Source organism: Myotis lucifugus, unplaced genomic scaffold (assembly GCF_000147115.1).
Source record: "Myotis lucifugus unplaced genomic scaffold, Myoluc2.0 scaffold_126, whole genome shotgun sequence".
NCBI classification, from domain to species: Eukaryota; Metazoa; Chordata; class Mammalia; order Chiroptera; family Vespertilionidae; genus Myotis; species Myotis lucifugus.
This window is the reverse complement of record NW_005871174.1, coordinates 2,641,290-2,667,690: the sequence shown is the minus strand read 5'-3', so window position 1 is coordinate 2,667,690 and position 26,401 is coordinate 2,641,290. Positions and strand designations below refer to the sequence as shown.

General features: G+C 38.2%; 2 protein-coding genes across 4 annotated transcripts in view; one reads left to right on the top strand and one right to left on the bottom strand.

Moving 5' to 3' along the window:
- Positions 1–1,393, bottom strand: part of SELENOF (selenoprotein F) — a 33,632-nt gene extending 32,239 nt beyond the window's left edge. Inside the window, exon 1 of the mRNA XM_006093908.3 lies at positions 1,157–1,393. Within this exon, the coding sequence (XP_006093970.2) occupies positions 1,157–1,231 (75 nt within the window). The 5' untranslated portion in view covers positions 1,232–1,393. The remainder of the gene's footprint in view (positions 1–1,156) is intronic.
- A 414-nt stretch (positions 1,394–1,807) lies between these two features.
- HS2ST1 (heparan sulfate 2-O-sulfotransferase 1) overlaps positions 1,808–26,401 on the top strand; it is a 147,585-nt gene continuing 122,991 nt past the window's right edge. For all 3 annotated transcript variants that reach the window (XM_006093907.3, XM_023758231.1, XM_014460148.2), the window contains exon 1: positions 1,808–2,307. In XM_006093907.3, the coding sequence (XP_006093969.1) occupies positions 2,184–2,307 (124 nt within the window). In that variant the 5' untranslated portion in view covers positions 1,808–2,183. The remainder of the gene's footprint in view (positions 2,308–26,401) is intronic.

The window sequence follows — 26,401 nt, the reverse complement described above, 5'->3', positions numbered from 1 at the left end:
CACATTAGAATCACCTGGGAATCTTTTTAAAATCCCTGATTTCCTGGGCCCCATTCTCCGGAAATTCTATTTCTTTGTTACGAATGTTGTGGCCCCCCCCCATAACAAAGAAACAGAATTTCCGGAGGATGAGGCCCAGAAATCAGGATTTTAAAAAGATTCCCAGGTGATTCTAATGTGCAGCCAAGGTTGAGAACTACTGTCTAGGACCGAGAAAACCCAGCAGGCTCGTAAGAATACCTGAAGAATTAAGCTGATAAAAGAAATGTGTGATCGCAGCACGGCGCCTACTAAAAAAGTTTTACTCGCACAGCAAAACACGGATTGCAAACTTTTTAGGAGGAATTAACCAATATTAAATTGTTCATGGTGAATAGGAAAATAAGTAAAAACTAGCCTTTCCTCAAAGATTAAGAACGCATCTGCTCTATTGAAGAAAAATGAAGTTAAAAGAAAACAACACAAAAAAACCCTTGGGTAATACTACCCGCTTTTAAACGAGATGAAGACTATCATTTTAGAAAATGTATTTAAAAAGATAAGTTATGCTTTGGTATAGAGTAGCTGCTTTTATTGCAACAACGTTGTTTAAAACCACCCACATCCACACCCACACCCACACCCACACCCACGCACACACACACACCCCTGTAGTGCATCCTCCAGGTACGTGCATGTCAGAGAACGGAGATAAAGGCTGTCTATGAATTAAGGGAACACTAACAGTTGAGAGAAATAAGTAAATGGGACGTACACCCTGTACCCAAAGACTTGCGGGCTTTTCTCTAAGATCTGGGAACCTTGTCATAAAGAACGGTTTTATTTCCTCCCGTTAAAAAGCAATTTTCATCGCTTTCCAAGATTCATCGCCTTTCTCCCCGCTGGTGTGATTTACAGTGTTTTTAGCAGGAACTCTGCAAGAGCAGATAAATACCCGATATAGTCTGAAGCCAGGAGAAAGAACCGTTAGGAACCCCGAGCCAGGAAGGATAAGCATCAAACGAGGAAACAGCCACGTCGCACTCCGGCCGCAGCAGTGGCCAAGGAAACCCAGTCCTCCCACCCTTTGCAAGTGTGGCTCCCAAATCTGACCCGTCCTCCTCAGCGCAGCCCTCCCACTCGCTAGGGGGCTGCCGCGGAGGGGATCTCCACTCACCGCTTGCAGCACAGTCGCCAACAGCAACCTCAGCCCAAACGCCGGCCCAAGCCCTCCGCTTGGTCCAGCCGCCATCGCTACCACCTCCCTCGGTCTCCGGCTGCCCAAAGGTCCCCTCAGCCAGGGGAGTCCACCCTAGAGCCTGACGTAAAACAGGCTGCTTAAGAGCCGTTGCCATCAAATCTGTCAGTCCGCAGAGAGGGATTACCCACGGGCACACGGAAGCTTAAAGGTGATCGAATATCTTTACATTGATATACATATAAAATCGTGGGTCCTTTCGATAACCCATATCAGGCACTTTCCTAAACTCCCCAAATCTGTGCTTAAGGGTTCCTTCCTTTCATTCACGACATTGCCATATCAGCCAAGAAGCTCCGCCCTCGTCAGTTTCGGCCAGCCTCCTTCTCCAACTCTACCCAATCGAATGCCGTTTTGCATGACACCTATCGCAAAGGAAACCAACCGTAACACGAACCGAGAGCGAAGCGCTGGGGTTCTGCGGTCCAATAAGCACCACCGAGCGGGAGCAGGGGGTGGAGCCTCTGGTTGCCAAGCAGCGTACGTGGGTGCGTGCGCCTGGTGGCGGCGGGGGATGGGCAGGGGGCGGGGCCGGGGGCGGCGCAGCCGCAGCCGCAGCGCTGGCGGAGGAGCGCGCGGCCGCGAGCAAAGGAGGGAAGGAAGGAAGGGAGCCAGGCAGGCAGGCAGGCAGGCGCGGAGGTCGGTGACTGAGGCAGTAGAGGGAGGCGAGAGCCCGGCAGCCGCTTCGCGCTGTGTTGCAGCGCGGGCTTTTGGAGGGGGCAGCCGTCGAGTCGTCCGAGGAGAAGCGGGCACCGGCGGCGTTGGTGCTGGCGCCTGGGGGCGGGGGACTGGGAGGCAGAGAGGGGGGTCGCTGCGGTGGTGCTCTCGCTGTCGCGCTCTCCTTGCCTTTCTGCCGGCTCGGTGGGCTCCTCCCGGCGTCTTCCTCGCCTCCGGGGCTGCGCTCCCCGCCCCCCGCGGTATGTCTTGATCCCGAGCGGCGGGTTTCATGGGGCTCCTCAGGATTATGATGCCGCCCAAGTTGCAGCTGCTGGCGGTGGTGGCCTTCGCGGTGGCGATGCTCTTCTTGGAGAACCAGATCCAGAAACTGGAGGAGTCCCGATCGAAGCTAGGTGAGGAGCGGAGCCACTCCGGGCTGCGTGCGTGCTGTGGGAGGGGGGCCGGGACGGGGAGGCGTTGCAACCCGAGCAGGCGGGCGTTCGCCCAACCTGGGGTCTGGTTTGGCGGCTAGGGGCTGAACAAGGTTGCAGGGAGAGCTGAGGACATGGAGAGCACAAGCTCCAAGAATAGTGTGCATGAAGCTTGAGTGCTGTGCTGGGCTCTCGAGGTCATGGGACAGAGGTTGCGAGGTCGGGCTTCCTAGAGCCAGAACGTTACCCCGAAGTAGGCATCCCACGGGGAGAGAGCAAGACACATCCGAACTCGGCGGGGACTGACACGCGCAGCCTGTGTGCTCTCTTAGAAGCCGTCCCGAAAGCCCGGGCAATGTCAGGCGAGGGGGTAACTCTGATTTGAGAATGTGGGCACCTGGATACAGAATCTTGAGGTACACCTGGGGCTAGATGCGCAGAAATGGAGGGAGATACTGGGCATGATGGTGAGTAACGGAAATGCTCTGTAGTGAGTTGCACTCTTGTGCTGGGGGCAGCAAGGGACCACACAACTGACGGGAGAAAGCAGCTGGCCAGGTAGGACAGGAAAGCAAAGAAAACGCTTCAACGAGATACCGAGACGAGGCTTCCTGGCTTTTGATTTTTCGTAGTGCCCAACTGATTAATATTTTGGGCTTAAGATAGGAATATGTATCTGTCCATTGCCTCGCGGCAATGTTTATGACTTTAGAGGAGGGAACGCTGAGTTATTGAGATTGAAGTTTATGAAGGGAAAAGCAGGATTATGCAAAAAGTGAACCATATGGCTAAGTACCTTAAGGAGCTAACAGTGCTCACTTTAATGGGTGAGGAGGTCTGAAGTACAAAAAGTTGGGTAGTGAAGTGAAAGACCAGAAAAATGCACAGATTTAATAAGTACTTTCAGAGTGGAAGGGAACTTTGGCATTTGGGAGGAGCACGGAATGGGCAGGGGGTGTTCAAAGAATGCAAGCGATCCATTTTGATTTAAAAATGTACTTGGCACTTAAAAATCAGCTCAAGAGGCCATACTTTGAATATGGAAAAGTAATATGAAGTGTTTTTATGCATACATTTTCACCTCAGTGTCTCTTTAAATACTTTTTGAGAAGCAAGCAATAAAATACCAGCAGCAGTATAATTTAGACATAGAAGTAATAGCTAGATGCTGCTGTGGGTGATGATTAGTATTTGAGACAAATGTATCAGAAAATAATTGTAATATTGCCAATAGTAGCTGATATGAAGTTGAAGAGGAGCTAAGGATAATTCCAGCCCTCAAGTTGAGGGTAAAACCCTTTACAGTTTTGAAGAGATACCAGATTTATTTACTGTGATTTTATTAATGTATGATGGAAAAATATTCACTTTAAGTATTGAAGGTTGGTCAATACACTTTGTCTTTTGTTTGGATCCATTTAGCAGCATCCAGAACCATATTCTGGCCTCATTAATGATCCAGCTTTAAAGGAAAAAAAAAATGACTTAGAGAAATTTGACACGTTAAAATTAAAACCTGTACTTATTCTTTGTTGAATGGCTATATTCTTGGACACATTATGGTGGGTTAGGATAACTTCAAATTTTTATTTTCTTTCCTTGCCTAATGTTTTTTTCATAATACCTGAAAGTGGTTTTCATAGACACAACCTGAATGATTTTAAAAAGAGAGTTATCTGAAGATGTAGAGAGCCACAGCTAGAAAATAACGTGGTGGGTTGTTTTGTTTTGTGTGTGTGTGTGTTTTACAAGAAAGAAAATTTTAGTCTGGCCAGCATGGCTCAGTGGTTGAATGTCAACTTATGAACCAGGAGGTCACAGTTCGTTCCCTGTCAGGGCACATGCCCGGGTTGTGGGCTTGATTCCTAGTGTGGGGTGTGTAGGAGGCAGCTGATCAGTGTTTCTCTCTCATCATCGATGTTTCTATTTCACGCTCTCCCTTCCTCTCTGAAATCAATAAAATATAATTTTAAAAAAGAGAAAGTTTAAATTCTAATAAATATGGATCATACGAAATCATTCTAAAAAAATGAGCCAAGAAATACAAGACACTTGAATTTATACTCTAGAGATGCAAAAATATGGCAAATAAAATATATTACTTTACTAGAGGCCTGGTGCATGAAATTTGTGCACTGGGGGGCGGGGCGGGGGGGCGCCGTGTGGTTCCTCAGGCCGGCCTGCGCCATTTTGCAGTCCGGGACCCCTCAGGGGATGTCTGAATGAGGCCAGCTGTTGGACATCCTTAGCACTGGATGGGAGAGGCTCCTGCCACCACCGCTGCGCTCTCCAGCTGTGAGCCCGGCTTCTGGCTGAGCGGCACTCCCCCGTGTGTGCACACTGACCACCAGAGGGCAGCTTCTGCATTGAGCATCTGCCCCCTGGTGGTCAGTGCACATCATAGCAACCGGTCATTCCACCGGTCATTCCACCGATCAATTTGCATATTAGCCTTTTATTATATAGGATATGGTTTAAAAAGTCTTATAAAAGGCAGTACTAAAACAGATGTTACCAGTTAGTAATCTTGCTTAGGAAAGAAAAGCAGAAGAAGGCATAGTTTGACAACCAGACTCAGTGCTAGGCACTTACATATGTGATAATTTTATTTAATCTTTCAAGAACACTATAGAAAGCCATTTTTACAAATGCAGGAACAGTCTGAAAGATTATATAACCTGACCACATAGCTAGTAAGTATTAGAACCAGTGTTGGAACACAGGTTACATCTGATTTCAAATCAAGTGTGTTCCTTTAATTATACCAGGCTGCTTGGGACTTTATATTAACATCATACTAAGATTTAGCAGTTTGAATAGAATTTTTAAACTGTAATATCATGTTAATTGCATTTATTGTGAAGAATGAATATCATTTTGAGAAAATCCAATTTCTGACACAAAGGAATTGGTTTAGTGTAATGTCTGGCTCTTGTTTATATCTCTATAATGAACATAATTATATTACCCAATGAAGCAACTGAAATAGCTTATTTTTGCTACAGAAAAAAAAATGTGGTGGTTTTCTGTAAATGTAAAATCACAATATTAAAGAGCATTCTTATTTTGGCATTAGAAAAACTATTAAACATTTTTGCTCTTAAAAGTAGTTTTTATTATTTATCTTTTCTATTGTGTTGTAAAAGATTCCAAAGGATTGTGTTGTCTGGTAGTGCTTTATGTACCTTGATTTAAGAGTATTTTGATGGCAAAACCCTAATAGAGCAGTAAATGTGCTCAAAACTTAGGTGTATTTATTGACTACTTGGGAAATTAACTATATAAACAGGAATTCATTAAAAAAAACTATCACATAATATAAGGTGTTTTTTTTTTAATGAATATGAGATTATGGTATACATGTTACTCTGTACTTTGCTTTTTTTCAGTTAATACCATAGACAGCTTTCCAGGTCCATACATACAAGTTTGACTTACTCATTCTAATAACTGTATAATATTGCATAGTTTGCATTTATCATAAATTATTATGCCGTTATGCCAATAATGACCATTAAGCCCCCAGCCTATTTTTGCTTTTTTATGATTTCTTTTCTTTGGTATTATAAACAATGTTACAAGAAACATCCTTATACCCTAGTATGTCCATTTAACTCCTTGTGTGTTGATGTCATTTTCACTAGGAGAAATTCTCCTATCTATGGGATTGCTGGGACTAAGGATATATGCATTTTATAATATAAGAGATTTTAAAATTTATTTTCCAAAAAACTAGTTTTCCAAAAGATTATAGTAATCTACATTGCTAAAACACTCTCAGAAACACTGAATACTGTAAGTGTTTAATTTTTGCCAGTCTGAAGCTGTGAAATATGTTGTTCCATTAATTTACATTTCCTCAACTTCTAATTAGGTTAAACATTGTTTAGTTGTTAGTTCATTTTCATTTGTCTATTGGGTAGTTTATCTTACCAATATTTAGGTTTTTGTTTTAAGTATTATAATTAGTAATCTTTTATCTGTCATATGTTTTACATCTGTTTTTTCCAAGTCTGTCATTTGCCCTTTGACTTAATGGTGCATTTTGCATATACAGAAATTATAAAAATTACACAGTCAAATATATTATGTTAGGCAAGTAGGTTTCTTATTCTTGTTTAAGAAGACTTCCTCCAATCTAGATTATGTACATTCTCTATATTTTGTTATTGTATTCCATAATTTTTATTTTTTTACATTTAGCTCATTAAAGCATTCATATGTTTATAGAGATTTCTTGTAATATCTCTCAATGAATAGTCACTTATGGCAAATATTATGTTAATAATCCATTTTTCTCACTGTATGTTATAGTTCTTTTATTTATATATTATGTTTTTGTATGTTCTTGGATCAGTTTTGGACTCCATCCTTTTCCACTAATCAGTATTATTCAAATATTAGGGACCCATTGGTAGGTTTCATGGCATCCATGAGTTTCCTAAATTATATGCATAGCTTTCATCAGATTTGCAAAGAAGTATGAGATCCTGTTAATGGTAAGAATCACTGATTTGTAATAGATGTTTCATATTTAATGGAGTGTGTTTTCTGTTTGTTTATAATAGTAACGTATTACAACATGAAGCTTCTGAGTTACATTTTGGATAGAAGCATATAAGTTAAGAAAAAATTTCTTTGGGTGTTACACTGAAAAAAACTTCAGGTTATTAAAATGTATATTTAATTTTCCTAATGAGATATGGAAGATGACATGGAGTCCAAATGAAAAGTTACATAGGTTACTAGTTACTTAGTTGTTTACTTAGAACTGTGTGTGTCAGAATTTGTTGCTTTATTTCCTACAAAGGAGTCCTTTCCGAATCTCAAGAACATACCTGTTGCTAATGCTGACTGTGGATCAGTGCAATGAAACTTTGTTACCTAAATGTTAGAATTATATGCTTGGTAATTTTTATTTTCTATAGGGCCTAAGAATTTAAGATCATATTTGTTGTTCATATGCTTAAAATGCCACTACATAAGTTTATAAATGTTTTAGGGCATAATATTTTCAATAAGGGGCAGTAATTCAGAATGGATTATGTAGTCATTTTTTTGGTGAAATTTGTTACTCACTGTTCTTAAGAACTGCTAAATTAATGAACTAATAATTCCAGGACCAAGGTTGGACTGCTCTTTGGAATTGGGTAGTTTTTACAAGTGCCTGAAACCATACAACACCTTTAAAATGTTCCCAAGAATGCTAGATTTCTCTACTTCTGAAATTGTTTGAAAACCTCACAGTAGTGACTGTTTAGAGGACTTTGGATAATTGGAATGCAGTTATTCTAGAATTGCTCATTGGTGCCTCACTTATGAGTCCTGGATAGAATTTCTAGTGCTTTGGAGTAGTCACCTGAAACAGTGATCTCAATTAAGGTAACCCCAGGATGTCTTTCTACCACTCTGCTGAGCCTTCCAATAGCTTTTTGGCACTTAGTGAAATTGAAATAATAATGAATATTCAAACACACCTCTCTAGAAAGACTACTTTTGAGGGATGTCCTTATAGATGGACTTTAATAATGGTTCACTATAGCCTAATTATTTACAATTACCTATCCACTTACTTATAACCCCATTTATATACTCTGCCTTTCTGTCTGTTAACTATAGGTTAAATGCTTATTGGGCCATTTGTGCATCTGGTCCTTTTCCCTCACCTACTTAAGGAAATTGTTCCAGAAGTTTTCCCTCATTCTCCTATAATAATAATCTCCTCTCTTTCTGCTGGATTCTTCTTCTTCTTTTTTTTTATACGATTAGAGGCAGTAAGAACTCTTTTTTAAAAAAATATATATTTTATTGATTTTTTACAGAGAGGAAGGGAGAGGGATAGAGAGTTAGAAACATCGATGAGAGAAACATTGATCAGCCGCCTCCCGCAAACTCCCCACTGGGGATGTGCCCGCAACCAAGGTACATGCCCTTGACCTGAATCGAACCTGGGACCCTTGAGTCTGCAGGCCGATGCTCTATCCACTGAGCCAAACTGGTTAGGGCATGGATTATTCTTATTAGCATATGAATATACTATTATTTCTCCCAACCATAAAACATAACAATACTTTCTCTTGACCAGTGGAGTAGTTTAGTTTTTGGTCTTTATTGTACTGGACCTGTGAGCAGAAATTGATCACTTCCTCTTTTTTGATAAACTTTCTTTACTTGACTTATAAGATATTATACTCTTGGTTTTCTTCCCACTTCACTGGTCACTTCTTTGTCTTCTATGTTAGATTCTTCTTTTCTCCTCAAGTTCCTAACAGAATATTCCAGAGCTCAGTTCTTGGAACTCCTCTGTATTTACTCTCTCTTTGTTGGTGATTTATATGCTGACGACTTCCAAATATATATATATGTATTTCTAATTCAGACCTATTTCCTAAACATTAGATTGATGTTATTTGGCCGCCCTCTTGAAATTTTCTTTGAGTAATTGGTAGACTTCTCAAGCTCAATATCCAAAATGGATCTTCTTATCTCTGTCCAGTGCCTCGCCTCATCTAATCCTAACCCATTTTATCTCTGACCTTCTCTATCTTCACACATCGTTAGAGTTTTACTTGACTTTCCTTTTTCTCACACTCTGTTTCTACTGACAGAAAAATCTTGTTAGCCTTACCTTCAAAATATTTCTAGACTGTGACTACTACTCAACATTTTCACTGTTACCACCCTAATAATTCAAAATACTCATCATTTCTTCCCTGAATTACTGTTTTAACTAGTTTTTCTCCTTCCACACTTGCTTCCCTATAAACTATTCTTAATACAACAGCTTGAGTAATCCTTTTTAAATGTAAATCAAATCCTGTTAATCTTTTGCATAAAATCCGTAGAAGCTTCCTGAATCAGAGTTACCCTAGCTACTTTTTAAAACAAAGTCCGAAATTTTATTGGCTAACCACAATAAATAACTTTTTCATTCTCATTGCTGTATTAGGTGATCATTTTGGGATGATTTTCCTCTGCATGGGTGATTCAGGGTCTTTGGGTTCCTTCTGTATGCAGTTCTGCCATCTCCTCAGATTTCAGAGTTCTCTGCTATCAGCCAGAGAAGAAACAAGATAGGGTGAAGAGTGAGCAAGTCCCCCTTTCTAAACTTCTTTGTTTTGTTAAATTCTCAGTTTATTAACATGGACCAATCACCATCTACATGCAAGGATGGAGGCTGGGAAATGGCGTTTTAGCTAACAGTCATTTACCAGTTAAAATTGGATACTATGGAAAGGGGGAGCATATACATATTTGAATTTCCTGAATCCTTTTGAATAAATATATTATAAAAGATAGTTAGGCTTATTTTATGACTCAGAATATAAACTGTCGGTAAATGTTCTGTGTGAATGTGAAAAATGTATATTCTGTTGTTATTGGGGGGAGTATGCGGTAAATGTCAATTAGGTCCTGTTGGTTGGGAAAATTGTTGTGGTTCTTTCTGCCTACTTGTTCCTTCAATCATAGAGAGAGCGGTTTTGAAGTCTCTGGTGATAATAGTGGATTTATCTATTTCTCTTGAAGTTCCATTATTCTTTGCTTCATGTATTTTGAAGTACTGTGCATGAATGTTTAGGAACGGCATGTCTTCTTGATTAATTCATCCCTTTTTCATTATGAGACCTTCTTCATCCTTGGTAATATTCTTTGCTCTGAAACTTGGTCTGATACTAACATAGCCATTTTTGACTAGCATCAGCATAGGGTATCTTATCTCATTTTTAAAATATTAACTTGTTTGTTTAAAGTAGATTTCTTGTAGGCAGTATGTATTCAGAGCTCCCATTTAATTTTACAACCTCCCTTGGAAATAGGAGTACTTAGAACATTTTCTTTTTTGAATGTAGGCAGAGTTTATTGGAGCTGTGAAGTTACAATGTATACATAAAACTAGAATTCAGAAACACTTTATAGTTATTCTCTACATTTTCATTTGTTCACACAACAGTTCTCTTGCTGTTGAAGCAAAATGAAGAAAAAAAAAAGAGAGATAAAATAAAGTGAGAAAAATCTCCCTCCTATTCAAGGCATAGAAGAATTTTAAAAAGTTTGGTGCTAATTTCACTGATGGTTGTATAAAATTGTACATAAATTACAGGAAGATAATAAAGCAAAGTCACAGTTCATCCTTCCTTCATCTCATACAAGCATTTAATGTAATTATTGATATGGATAGGTTTATATCTGAGGTTTTTAAAATATATATTTTTATTGATTTCAGGGAGGGAGGGAGAGCAAGAGAAGCATTTTTATTAATTTCAGAGAGAAAGGGAGAGTGTGAGAGAGAAACATCAAAGATGAGAGAGAGTCATTGATCTGCTGCCTCTTGCACGCCCCACACTGGGGATCGAGCCCTCAACCCGGGCATATACCCTCACCGGAAATCTAACCATGACCTCCTGGGGTTCATAGGTCGATGCTCAACCACTGAGCCACGCTGGCATTTATATATATTATATATTATACTTGCACTGCGTTTAAGATTGTCACTAGGTTTTAAGTAATTTAATTACAATGGGCCTTGCTGTAGTTTTTTTCATGTCTCTTGTGCTTTGGGTTGGTCGAATTTCTTGGACTTGTGGTTTTATAGTTTTCATTAACTTTGGAATATTTTGGTAATTTTTCCTCTCCTTTGGGAACTCAATTTCTAAGGTATGATGTAAAGGAACAATATCTTAAGTATTCAATGATAAGAAATGTAATATTTTGAATATAGGGAGGAATGTTGGAGCTTTGAGTTAATTGAGTTGTTGGGTTAAAATAAAATCAGTAAAATCCTCCTTCAACCTTGTAATTGACTGTTAGTTAATGTTCAGTCCATGTCAAGCTGAAACTAGTTTAGCCATCAGTTTTGACACAGATGCTTGATCTAATATGACTAAGAAATTTGTGATTATTTTGTATTTGGAGTTAGGAAGCTGCCTCTAATTGCCAGTCTTTAAAAATATTTCACCACAGTTTTATTGCTTTTTAACAAAACACACCCATCTCTTTAATAAAATGTTCCATGTTCCTGGTGTGTTATATACTGCTAACAAAAAACCAGCTTAGCTCAGTTGATTCCTTCATATAACTGATTAGAAAGACTGCTAAACATGATCTTAAGGTATATTTTGATAGACAGTTTCTTTGTTTTGTTAAATAGGATAGAATAAAAGCATTCACTTTTGTCCTCTAGAATAAATTTATCTTCCCTTCATTTTTTGAAGGTTAAAAAAAAAAGCAGACAAACTTCTGATGATATTTTAGTGTCTCAAAATAGGTTTCTCAATGAGGAGAATTAGGGCTGTGTGTGATTTTTGCTCCTGAACCTGGGAATTATTAGTGATAGTCTCTGACTAGAGATGAGCCTGTTGAGGAATGCCTGTTGATGAGATGCCATTGTGTACCCTTTTTCTGTTGTCCTAGGTTGGAACTCTGACTAATTAAACCTGTGACTAGTTACAGCCTAGTTCTTCCTCGTGACTACTTTGACATCCCTTTGGTCTTTTATGTACTTGTTTTGAATATTTTTCTTATTTACCCGTGTTTCTTATATGGTATTTTGCTTTTTCCACCAATGGCAATCCATCATGACTTCGGAAACTTCCTCAGAGAGTTATTGGGAAAATTAAATGATCTTCAAAAGATATAATGAATATGAAAATGTAAACTATAGAAACTACAATTGTAAGTTGTTGTTGATAGTGATAATAATGTATCTACTTTCTCTTTGGTGGTGTTGCTTTTTTGGTTTAATGGAGTTTAGAGTTTACATTTCTTGCTGTTTTCCCCAGTGCCCCACCTCATACGATCACACTTGTCTGATAAGTGTTCAGGTAAATCAAATGATGATGTTACATAAGTTATAGATTTGACATTATGAATAGCTATTTCTTTCTTTTCTTTCTTAGGAAAGAGTAAGTCACTGGTGATGAATATTATTATTTCCTCCTAAAGATAGAGATATATTTACTTTTATGTAAATTATCAAAAAGCTCTGACTTTTCATTTTTATTGATTTTAGAGAGGAAGGGAGCAGGAGACAAAGATAGAAACATCAGTGATGAGAGAGGATTTTATGGGCTGCCTTCCTGCACACCCTCTACTGGGGATCCAGCCGTCAACCTAGGCATGTGCTCTGACCCTGACTGGGAATCATGCCATGATCTCCTGGTTCATATGTTGGTACTCAATCACTGAGCCACACCAGCCAGGCAGCCCTGACTTTTTAACATGCCTGAACTTTCTTCACTCTTTCCAACTAATCTTTGCCAACTTTACATTTTAAAGATAGACTTTTATGAAATGCAAATTAAGTTTGAATTGTGATGGGAGAATTTCTGTGTATGTGCATACATGTGTAAAATAACTCCTTAGCTTCTAAATATTTTTTAAAGCACTGATGATAGTCAAATTGGTGAAGAAAGAGGAACCCAAGCTTATTTCTTCATATGGAAAAAGTTTTATGTGATAGTTCCTTTACTGTCAGTTTTCCCACTATGATTCATTGTCATATTCTCAGACAGAGGGGGGGAAATGTGTTCTGTGTCCTTCATTTTAATTTATGAATTTCAACTTTAAAAAAATTTAAAATATATAGAATAGAATAGGTTGTACTTTTACAATTATTCCTGGAATTATAAGTATCCCAAAGAATCTTTGGGACACAGGTTCAAAGGCTTTTAAATCAACAGTTATTTGCCATTCTGCAATCAATCACAAAATTTGGTAGGCCAGAATGATAGAGACTATGTGAGGTAAATTGTGTTGTGATCACCTCTTTCATTATATATTATTGCTACTTCGTTGTTTCCTGCAGTATAGTATTATTCTTAACTACTGGTCAACTTGTGAAGTTGCTATACACAGTTTCATGAATAGAGCAATGATTTGATTTGCATATTACAATAATTTTTTATGTTTGTGGGTAACTCTTGTTTTTCTAATTAGCAGTGAAAACATTTTGAATGAGATGCGGATTTGTTGGGAGCTCCATTTACTTTTATTTCAATGGTGCCTTCAAGACTTTTTGTAATTCATTTCTTAGTGAGTTTACTGATCCAGAATTGAGGATGACAGAATTAAAGAACTCCACAAATCTTTGACCTATCCTTCCTTTACCCTCATATGAAGTATAGTATCCCATAAGTGGAGAATATGTCTTAGTTTTCATTTGGGTTACACAGATTTAAGCGTATGTTAGTCTAGGCCTTGAGGAATTACCATGTAGAAAAAAATTATCAAGAGAACCTATAATATTCTAAATAGATTTTATTCTGAATTTATAATAACATCAGTAGAATGGGCTTTATTTTGTTTTGTTTTCTATTTAAGCAATATCTTAGGACACCAGTCTCTTCCATTGTCCTCCACCTTGAATTACCAGTTTAATTTGAAAACTTTTACCTGCCTGCCTAACCGAGTATGTAAGATTTTGTATGTTCTTACATGTCTACTTAGCCCTGGCCTCCGGCCCAAGACCCCTCACCTCCCCTCCCTTCGCGCGGCCCAAGGCCCGCAGACGCTGGGCTCGTGTTGCCAGGGCGACGCTGCCAGCTCCCACCCTGGCCACTATGGGCTCCTCCATCTTTGTTGCGGAGTGACGGTTAATTTACATATTACGCTTTTATTAAATAGGATAGGATTGGCTCTTATAGGAGAAATGATAAGAGAGATAAGGCAAAGAGGTAAGGAAGAGAGCTTTTTCAAACATTAAAAGAAATGATTAAAGTAAAACTTATAGTATGTTTAATGAATGCTTTGGGAATGACCAGTTAATGGGGGAAATAATGTTCCTGTTTCTAAAAATAATGTTCTTTGAGATAAGAGGTTGTTCTAAAAATTACTTAGTGAAAATAGTAGGTTATTTTATAGTCTCCATAAATGGAGTCCTATGTGATGTGTGTTATAGCTGGTTTTGAGATTTTTGACTTACTTAAATGGTGGTCATTGTAGTTAAAAGTTTGCAATTGATTTTCTAATTTGAATTACATTACACATTTTTTCACGTTTATCATGCATGTTAATCCTGTATTTCCTGAAAAATTGTTGAGATTTACAATGTACCTATAATATGGAATGCATGAAAAGGGCAGAATGAGGTAGGAAAAGAGTTAAATAATTGTGTAGATATTAAATAATTGCCATCTTAAATTTTTTAGCCCATTTTCTTTTAGTTGACATTGAGGTATTAAAACACTAAAGAGATGGCTATAGATGATCTTTTCAACTGCAATGAGATATAACACTTCAGGTTCTGAGATAAATTTTGGAGTGATAGCATATTTGTTGTCTTTTATTTATGGAGTCAGGGAAAGCACATTTCATACTTGCATTTTGGTCCAGAATAAAAGTGAAGTGGGAAAGTCTTGTTAATTTAAATTTAACATTAAATCTAAAATAAAATTGCCAAAGCTTAAAGATAGTTTTGAGGAAAGCTGTTGCTTTTTAAAAAAATATATATTTTATTGATTTTTTACAGAGAGGAAGAGAGAGGGATAGAGAGTTCGAAACATCGATGAGAGAGAAACATCGATCAGCTGCCTCCTGCACACCCCCTACTGAGGATGTGCCCACAACCAAGGTACATGCCCTTGACCGGAATCAAACCTGGGACCTTTCAGTCCACAGGCTGACGCTCTATCCACTGAGCCAAACCGGTTAGGGCAGCTGTTGCTTTTATTTTTTTTCCTTCTACCATTGCTCTGGTTGTTTATGGTATAGTACATAAAATTTCACATAGTTAATGTAATATACCCATTTATTTTATAGTCAAAGCAGTAATAGCCTAAATCTTGCCTGGAGATTTAAAAAATTACTGCATAAATAAAGTGATGCACAAAAGTCATATAACATTTTATTTTAGGCCATGATCAAACATATTCATTTATGATTTATAAAATTAAAATTACTGATTTAATAAGTAGTAATAACTGTCAGTCTTTTCCACTTTCTATAAAGAACAGCAGTAGTAATAGAAAATAAGAAGGATAGGTACTAAAAGCACATTCACTGTTAGACATACGAATTGAGAGTTTTTTAAAGGGAGGAGACAGAAGAAGGCAGGAAAAGTGCAACAATTTGGTTTAAGTTAATATGGTGAGTCTGTCTTCCTTCAGTGCTCCTGAGAATAGTTCTGAAAATGGTAACATAATTATAGTGTGCTCATAAAATATGGGACAAAATATATTATTTGTCAAAGTAGTTGCCTTAAAAAAGTTACACATTACAAATTCATTTGCACCCTGTCCAGTTTTGCTAAGTGGTTAGAGCGTTGGCCCTCAGACTGAAGGGTTGCAGGTTCCATTTGGTCAAGGGCACAAGAGGCTCAGTCCCCAGCCTTGATCATTTAGCTGTAATATTCTATAATTTTTATAGTAACTTGTATGTTTCAGAACCTTTTAAATTAGACTACAGTGAAAGATTCCAATCTAGAATGAATATGACTTTATTCTGCTTTCTTCCTGGTTTTCATCCAGAGCTGATCTAGCTTTGTGAGGGTTCAGGCTTTTATAATTTTAGGGGTCCTTTCAAAGAATATAAAATCATGTCTAATACTTTTGGAAGGGCCCATGCCAACTGTATGGCCCTAAAAGTTGAACTTTACTAGCTTCACATTGTAAATCTACTCCTGATTTTATCCTTCTGATGCCTCAAGATACTCAGTGTCCCAGAGGGAATATTCTCTTCAATGTGCTGAATCTTTTTTACCTGAAAACAAATTATCTGTACTTATCTCTCCATCTATATATTTCTTTCTATATATCTACATTCTAGCCCTCTTAATGTGAATACTTGGTTTGGGAAACATTTAGATGAAGTTATAAAACATGGCTAATATTGGAGATAACTGCTTGGGTCTGGGAGGCAGATAATTGATACTGCCTCTCCCCTTCCCCCCATTCACCCCCCGAATTCTGTACCAGTTGAGTAAATATATAAGGGAATCAGATGGAGATCACAATTTTGGTTGGGTAAAGCTTAATTGGAAAAATTGGCTTAGATGTGTAGCCACAATGGCCCTCCCAATACTTTATCTCTGATTAAGATTTATCTAATCAGCCACTGCACTGGACAACTGCAGGCCCCTTTACAGAGGCAGAATGTGGTCTTTTAATTGTATAGCACAGAGCAGCAGAATTTTGGGCATCTGCAGATAAGACTGGCTGTACATGAGAAAGGATCTATGAGACCCTGAGTAAAGCATGCCTGGTTTCATCTCCCAAATTCACTAGTCAGAGAAGTCACCCCTTTACTCTCCCACCCCCAAACTGTGGATGATTAAAAACAAACACGAAACCCAGTATATTAAGGCTATTAATTATTTGTCATAAATTTTTCTAGATAGTAGCTAGCTTTTCAATTTGGTTTATGGTATTTTTATGTGTGCAGTAGATTTTGATTTTGATACAGTCAAAATCATTTATCTTTTAGGCTTTTTTCCTTTGGTAAAAATACATATTTAAGTAAAGACACACACACACACAGACACAATTTTATAATGGTATTTTACCTTCATTTATTTCTGTAAGGGTGTTCCTTTCTTTATGTAAATCTAGTTTCTGACATGTATCATTTTCATCTCTGAAGAATTTGTTTTAACATTTCTTGCAGGGCAGGTCTACTGATGATAAGTTCCCTCAATTTTTGTTTTTTTTGGAGAAAATCTTGACTTGTCCTTCACCTTTGTAGGATCATTTTGCAGGACACAGAATTCTAGGTTGGTGGTATTTTTTTCTTTCAACACTTTTTTTTTTCTTTCTACACTATTTCCCTTCAGTGTCTTCTTTGCATGGTTTCTGAAGCGAAGTCCTATGTAATTCTTAAGGTTGTTCCTCTTACATAAGATATTTTCCCCTCTGTCTTCTTTCAAGACTTTTTCATTGATTTTCTGTAGCTTTAATATGATATGCCTAAGTGTAGATTTTTTTCAGTGGGTATCCTGCTTGATGGTCTCTGTGCTTCATGGATCTGTGGTTTGGTGTCTCTCATTTATTTTGGAAAATTCTTAGCCATTATTGCTTTAGACATTTCTTTTGTTCTTTTCTCCTGATCTTCCCATTATACATGTATACACATGCTAAATCTTTTGTAATTGCCCCGCAGTTCTTGGATATTCTGTGGGGTTTTTTGTTGTTGTTTTGTTTTGTTTTAAATTATTTTTCCTTCTTGTTTTCAGTTTGGGAAGTTTCTATTGACATATCTTTGAGCTCACTGATTTTTTTTTTCCATTGTGTCCATTCTACTGATGAAAGCAAAGGCATTTCTGTTACAGTGTTACTGATTTTTGTCATTTTCTTTTGATTCTTTCTTAGAGTTTCCATGTCTGTGTTTACATTGCTTACATTATCTGCTTGTTCTTGCATGGTGTCCACTTTTTCCATCAAAGCCCTCAGCATGTTAATCATAGTTTTTGAATTCTCAGTGTGATAATTCTGAAAATCTTTGTCATATATGAGTCTGATTCTGATGCTTGCTTTGTCTCTTCAGAAGAGACATGGGGATTTTTTTTTTTTTTTTTTTTTTGCATTTTAGCATAGCTTGTAATTATTTTGTTGATAGTTGGACATGATGTATTGAGTAAATGGAACTCAGGCAAATAAGCCTTTAGTGAGGGTTTTATGTTATCTGGTTAGGGGTTAGGCCAGAGGTGGGCAAACTTTTTGACTTGAGGGCCACAATGGGTTCTTAAACTGGACCGGAGGGCCGGAACAAAAGCATGGATGGAGTGTTTGTGTGAACTAATATAAATTCAAAGTAAACATCATTACATAAAAGGGTACGGTCTTTTTTTTTTTTAGTTTTATTCATTTCAAACGGGCCGGATCCAGCCTGCGGGTCGTAGTTTGCCCACGGCTGGGTTAGGCTGTGTTTGTGAATTGTTGTAACTGTGGTGTCAGAGGCTAAAATTACCTATAGTGTGCTTGTTGTCTTTCAGTTTCCTTAGCTAGTTCCTGAGGCTCATAGTTTTTTTTAGCTGTACCCTTTTGTTATATAGGAGAGTTATTGATAGTAGGTAAGGTGGGGAGGAAGAGGAAGCATTCTCTAATCCTACTGGAGGCCCAGTGCATGAAATTCGGGACAGGTAGGGGCCCTAGCAGCTGCAGGCTGCCAGCGGGGGCCTTCCTTTGTTCCGCACTGTCCCCTGGTGGTCAGCGCACATCATAGTGAGCGATCAAACTCCCAGTCAGTTGAACTCCCGAGGGGACACTTTGCATATTAGGCTTTTATATAGATAGATAGATAGATAGATAGATAGATGGCTATAGATATAGATATATAGATGTTTAGCTGTCTTTTAGTGAGCCTGTGTCTCTTGGCTGTGACTTTCCTGAGTGTTTCTTAGTCCCCTTCCCCCCAACACTTACTTAGGTGAGACAGGAAGGCTAGAGAGGACTAAAGTTAGGTATTTCCTTAACCCCAGATTGGTTAATCTTTGGGAAAACAATCTCCTTTGTGGGCAGGACTTGGCTATGGAAAACAGAAAGAGCTCCAGGCTATTTCAAAATGGTTACTCCCTCCCTTTCCCACACTTCTTCATTAGAATTATGAGAGGATTTTTCTTAGATCTTCTTAGTGTGAACCTGTTGGTGCACCTGAATGTAAAACCCAGGAAAGTCTCCCTCCCCAAGACTGCCCATTTTCTGAGCTAGTCCAGACTTAGCTTTCAGCAGTTCATCAATTATAGTACTGGAGTCAACTGTGAATTTTTGCCTCTTGTAAGCTGTGATTCCCTGTGTTCATCCGTCACTCCAGTTCTCAGGCTAGCAGTTTTTCTTGGATCTCAATTCTCTGATGGAAGTAAGAAGAGTTGTTGATTTTTTAGTTCAGTTCTTTTCTTATTGTGAGGATGGTAACAATGACTTCTATATTCTTACATTAAGACCAGAAACTCTTAATAATATTTTATAAGTTGTCACATAATTTTATTGTTACTTTTATTTTTCAGTTCATCTGGAATTTAGGTTTGTACAGATAATGGGAATAGGGTATGTTCTGGGCCATCTTATTACACTGCTTTGTCTAACAATTCTTGTGTTAGGATTATACTACTTTCAATTCTTATAGTGTTACTAGAGGCCCGGTGCATGAAATTCATGCACTCGGGGGGGGGGGGTCCCCTCAGCCTGGCCTGTGCCCTTTTTGCAGTCTGGGAGCCATTGGGGGATGTCTGACTGATGGCTTAGGCCTGTTCCCTGCAGGGAGTGGCTAAACCATCGGTTGGACATACTTAGCACTGCCATGGAGGCGGGAGAGGCTCCCGCTACCGCCGCTGGTCTCGTCAGCCATGAGCCGGCTTCTGGCTGAGTGGCGCTCCCCCTGTGGGAGGGCACGGACCACCAGTATGCAGCTCCTGCATTGAGCGTCTGCCCCCTGGTGATCAGTGCGCGTCATAGCGTCTGGTTGTTACGCCATTCGGTTGATTTGCATACTAGCCTTTTATGCCTGCTGGATCGAGCCAAACTGGCTCTCCGACATCCCCTGAGGGGTCCTGGATTGAGAGAGGGCACAGGCCAGGCCGAGGGACCCAACCAGTGCAAGATCGAGGCCGGGGAGGGACACGGGAGGTTGGCCAACTGGGGAGGGACCACAGGAGGGCTCCAGGGCATGTCCGGCCCATTTCGCTCAGTCCTGATTGGCTGGACCCCAGCAGCAAGCTAATGTACTGGTCGGAGCATCTGCCCCCTGGTGGTCCATGCACGTCATAGCGACTGGTCGACCAGTCTACTATCTGCCCCCTAGTGGTCAGTGCACATCATAGCAACTGGTCGACCTGTCAACTGTCTGTCCCCTGGTGGTCAGTGCACGTCATAGCGAGTGGGTGAGTGGTCTTAGCATATCATTAGCATATTACGCTTTGATTGGTTGAACAGACGACCGGACACTTAGCATATTAGGCTTTTATTATATAGGATATCCTTTCATACTTGGTAGGGATAATCCTTCCTGCATGATACTTTGCTTTATTTGCCTATTTATTATTTCAGTTGAACCCCAGAATCATTTTGTTAAATTTAAAAAGGCATTAGAATTATAAATTGAACAGCTTAATATTAATAATATAATTAGAATAATACTGTTATGTTTCGACTTCCCCATATAGAAACATATTTCTCCTTATTTAGGTCTTCTTTTACATTTTGGAAATTTATAATTTATTTTGTTATACACATTTCTTGTGAGATGTATTTTCTATATTTTTTAAAATTTTTTTATTTTGAAATAATTTTAGACTACCATGGAATCTGCACAAATGTAGTATAGAGAATTCCGGTGTACCCTTTACGTAGCTTCCCCAATGATAGTATTTTATGAAACTACTGTACACTTCAAAACCAGTTAAAGACACGTTAAAAGATCTTGCCTGGGAAGTATTAACCTGCCTGCCGTATTCACCAGATCTGCTCCTTCAGATTACCACTTGTTCCAATCGATGGCACATGCACTTTCTGAGCAGCACTTCAAAACGTATGAAGAAGTGGAAAATTGAGTCTCTGAATGGTTTGCCTCAAAACAAGAAAAGTTCTATTTGTGGATGGTATCCACAAATTACCTGAAAGATGGGGGAAATGTGTAGCTAGCGAGGGACATTACTTTGAATAAAGCACTTTTGATGTTTCTCTTGAAATTACCGTGTTTTCTTTGATTACAAAATCCGCATTATTAACTGGTACACCTAGTAGCTTGGATGCCTTGCTCTGTGCAGTTACTGTAACATTAATACTCTGAAATCCTCTGGAAGGAAAGATAAGGTTGATTGCTTCTGGTCAAAAGAAAGATGTGTTGGTAGAACGATATATAAAGTATATTCTGTTTTATGTTTAAAGATGGATTGTATCTAGAAACATTTTTTTCACGAGTGCTGTTTGAAAGATCAGACAGAGGCCGAAAACCAGGACTACAGGCTTTATTAGAGGAGAAGGACCTGCCGGGCTGTCTTGCAAGGGGAGAACAGCAGCACGTGCAGGGGTGGGCACACCTTTTGAGGGGCAGAATGGGAAGGGGTGGGGGGCTTAGTGTACTTGGCGCACACTGATTGGTGGCTTTCTGCATTGTCCATATAGGACAAGGGCTTAGGGTATTTGGCAGGTGTGGATTGGTGGTCCAATGTATAGTCCATATAAGGTACCTGGTTAGTCACTCAGGTATTTCTGGGCTGCAGGTTATGTCATACTCCGCCCACCAGTTGGGGGAAGGGAGGATCTATCACTGTTCTAAGTTAATTAGAAGTTGGGTGGGCTTATTTTCTTATAGAGGTAAACAGCCTGAAAATTTGAAATTGAAGTGTACATAGACTTTTCTGTATGAGAATGGGGTTATTTTCTAGACTCAATTAAAGCATTGTTGCTTAATATTTTAATTAGAATCTTCTTTCCCAATACTTAACATATCAATCACTTTTAATTAAGTTGCTATGAATAGTTCCTTCTGCCCATTGTCTTCAGCTTTTTATTCTCTTCCCAGTTGAGGTTTTTATATTGGTTCTCTTTGACAGTGTTTCTTTGGGGGCCTGGGAAACAAGGACTTCCTACGTAGCTTTTGTGATAGCCCAGTTATGAAAAACAGTGTGATAAATGTTCACATGTTTTAGCATTCTTTTATTGACTGGGGTGGGGCGGATTAGTTAAAAACACACACACACAAAACCCCAAAATAGTGAATGTTGGCAAGTGTTCACTTATTTCTTTGGTCTCATTCACCTTGGCTCAGTTCAGTAACTGCTTATGAGTAAGCTTTTCACAGTCTTAGAAATAAGGAGTTGAGAATAATGTGTGGGTTAGATTAGTATCCACCTCACAGAGGTGTTGGATGGATTAATTGATTCTTAGAGAGCCTAGGAAATGTCAAAACAGTATAAATGCAAGCTACTATTATGATAAAGTAAAAGCTGCTTTTGAGAAAAAAAGTAATGCAAGCTGGTAGGAGAAACTTCCTTTAAGGGAAAGACTGGATTTGAGTTTCTGTATGGTCTTTCATTCTGAATATCAATTACTCCTTGAACATATGTATAACTTAAGTGTTTTTTTTTTTTTACATAAATACAGTTGTGAAGTGTTTATGCAAAGGAATTCAATTTAAATTTCTTGCCATATAAAATGTGTTGGAGGGCTTCTTGAAGTTTGCTTTCAAACTTGATGTTTCTTATTGATAGGAATGAACAATTTTCATTATCATTTGGACATTTATTTCCATTAAGGACAAGAGTTAAATGTAAGTATTTAGGAAAAATAAATGTTTTCTTCTCACACTTATTTCAGGCTACAGACTAATTGCAACTATAATAATCAGTTGTAAAAAGGTGTTTCCATTCCTTCCAGTTCTGTAGCCTATCTCTTTTACCTCATCAGTTTGCTGTGAGTTTGCTTTTGTGGTGGGAAATTTAATTAGTTTGAGCTAAAGAATGTCAGGATGACTTAGAAAAGAGTTAGGTTGTGTTGTCTCACAAAAAAAGCAAGACTACTTAATTTTTTTACTCCATATCATGTATGTGTTTATGTTTTCTCTTTATGTTTTCAGATTTATACTGTTAGGATCTTTAGAGCCATGGTTCTCAATCTCAGTTATTGGTTGGCATCACCTCTGAAGCTTTCAAAAATGCTGTGTCTGGATCCCATGTTCTAAACATTGATTTGATTGATTTGGGGTGTGGCTGGGGCCTCAGTTCCCTACATAATTCACTTGTGCAGCTAAGGTTGAAAGCCTTGGTTATAGAGATTTAGACTGAACCTACACAGATCAAATGCATGTCAACATTTTCTTATTAGTTCCTGAAATTTATGGTGATAGTTACAAGAGAAATATATCATGAATATTTTAAATTATGTTTTTGAGTTTACCATGGTCACTGTAAAATGGCATTGTTAATGATACTATATTTGAAAGTTTTTTTTTATTACCAAATTTGTTCAAAAGACCAAAAGGCTTAATAATTCACTATCTTTAATGATAAGCTGTTATTTTCTTCAAAATATAAAAAGTTACGAGGGGCGGGATGAGTGGAGGTGGAGGAGGGTATAAAGGGATAAATGGTGATGGGGAAAAAAATAAAGCAAAGAAAAAATATAAAAAGTTACAAGATGGGTAGAAAAATACTCTTTTTTTTGGTTAGCTGCATAACATATAATTCAGGGGGCTGAATAAAATATCAGTCCATTTCCTACTAATAATATTTTCTTCACAAGATGTTTTATAAATCCATTTGCATTCTAGTCATTTTTCTCTCACATTCTTAAAACTGGAACAGAGATTTTTGAAGTTGCATATGCAAATATTATTAAAATAATTCATTACTCATAATTACTATTTACTAAAGCTGCATGTTCAGTAGCTTCTTTAGGTGACATCACATGTTATTATTAAATTCAGTAGGCTGTGGTGGGAAGTTCAATTAGATTTAAACTGATATTTAATGTTCTAAGAGTAATTGATGTCACTTGGAGAAAGGCTGGTTACTCTCTATGTGTTTCAGCATATTTGGGTATGAAAAATTAAACCAAAATTCTCATGACTATTAAGAATACATTGTAAGTTAAAAAAGCTGCTCACACACCAACCAAAGGTTGTTGCCCAAGCATCTGTAATCAGCTGTAGAACTGAAAAAGAAAAAAAAAGATATTAAGGATAATTTTTGGAAGCATCTCCACGGACAGTTGACTGATCCAGGTTGATTCTTAGCAAAAATCATAATCATCGTTTGTATTCGGTGCAGGCCAATGTTTTGGAATCTTTCCTACTCAGTCTCTAGTGCTATCACACTGTTCCTCTCATTTACCTTCTAGAAAGTACCTGGATTTGCCTTCCAATGAAATGTATAATATTTCTAAACTATTTATTTTCTCCTCTTGACCAAAATTTTTCTTTGCCATAGAGCTTTCACTGAGAGTCGGATGTAGGGCTTGGTGAGTTGAGAGACTGACAAAGCAATTTATACCATTTTCTCCCTAACCACATACTTACCATATAGCTTGAGGCTTTATTAAATATTAATATTCTACATTCCTAATAACTCAGATACATCAAAACCTTTGGTACTTCTCACTGGACTCACTTTCACCTTTTCACAGGTAACTGCTGTGTGGAGTTTATCTTTTCCAGGAATATTTTTACAAACCAAATCAATCTCTTAAATAATAAATAAAAATGAGTGAAATTGGGGAAGGAAGTGTTTATGAACAGAAACTTGATACACCACTTAGAGGTATGAAAAGTGATAAAACCAATTCTGCATCTAGATTTTTTTCATCCTCCTATATCTGAATGTTCACTACCGATTGTTCAAAGACTTTCCTGTTAAAAATTGTTAAAAGCTTCCAAACCTAGGCTATAAGGGGACACAAAGGATCAATTCTACTTTGTTAAAATCTACTAAAGTACATCAAAATGTGATTATGGTTTGTTGACAAAGAACCACTGGATGAACAGGATTCAGTGTTTATGGGACTAGGTCATTGGCAGGAACAGTGAACAGTGCCAGCACCACCGAAACCAGCCAACTCTTTTATCTTTTAGTAAATCCTCTGTCAAATAAGAGATCAATCTCTTTAAATTTTAGATAATGAATAGAATTCAGTTAGACTTTAATTTGCAATGCACAGCTAAAATAGGTTATTGTTGATTAGATTATTGTGGTTCTTGATGCTATTTGGTTCACATGAAAAGTGCTTAAGCAATGCTGAAGAGGGTGGAACAAAGATTGTAAGTCATAAATCTTTTTAGAGTAAAAAATAGAAATAAAATTATTTCAGAAGTAATGAAAATATTTTGTATTATTTCTAAGAAAAATCAAGTTTTGGGGGGACTGTTCTTCTGGGGCATTACTTTAGTTATTTATCTGTGGAAAATGAAAAGGGATTTATGTATGAGTAGAAACAGAGAGAATTCCTGTCTCCACTCGAAGCTGAGGCAACGTGTAGCCTGCTTTCCTCTCCACCCTTACTCCCCTCCCCCATCTCTCTAAGAAGAAATAAACTTTCCTTCATTGATAAGGTAAGGTAAGGTGTTAGTGTCATACTCAGTAAATTTTAAGCAACAACAAAACAACCTTTTTCTTACTCCACTCTTCTGCCTTCAAAATTAGTTTCCTTCTGTCAGTGACTCCTTAATATTTCCATATCTCTTAGGCTTGAAAACTCTAGGAGTCATCCTGGATTCTTTTTTTCTTTATATGTAGTCAATCACCAGGCTCCCTAGGTTCTACATTTTTGTTTCTTCTAGGCTTCTTTTAAGTCTTAGTTTAATAGTCCTCTCATGAAAAATCTGTACAGTCACCACAGATAAAGTCACTGAAGGATCTTTACTCCTTCTGTTGTCCAGTCTCCAGCTCACTTTTTGGCAGCACCAACCTTGGCCTTTGCCGTACCCCTGACTTCCTTCGTTCTGTTCTTGCGTTCCTTTCTCTATTTTTTTGAGGTCTTCTTCTCATACGGCCATGTTTTGCAAGTCTATGTTTGGGTTCATTTTTCTTTGCATAATCCAGGGAATCATAAATCATGCAAAGCCAGTTGTGTTGTCACCACCAAAATGGGTTCTGAATCCAAACACAAAGATGACATCTGGTGTGGTCTTATACATTTTGTCTAGTTTTTCCGGAATTCTGTCTTAGGTACTGTTGCCTTCCTAGGGTGAAGGACATCAATGACCACATGTTTCCACTGAAGTAGTCTGTTGGTCAAGAACTTCCTGGTCCGGATAGTTACTGTATCAGTGAAGCTAAGCTTTACATTTACATTTGTAACAAGCATGAGATGTTCAAGGTTTCTTCCAGCTTTAAAATACTATGATGACCTTTATGATCTAAAATTAAATGTAATGTTAAAGGCTTGTTGAAGAACTATAAACAATAAATTTTTAACAAAAAGTACTAATCAGATTCATCAAACTAAAAAGATTCTAGCCCGGCTGGTGTGGCTCAGTGGTTGAGTGTCAATCTATGAACCAGGAGGTCAGGGTTCAATTCCTGGTCAGGGCACATGTCCAGGTTCTGGGGCCTGATCCCTAGTGTGGGGCATGCAGAAGGCAGCTGATCAATGATTCTCTTTTATCATTGATGCTCCTGTCGCTCCCTCTCCTTTCTTCTCTGAAATCAATAAAA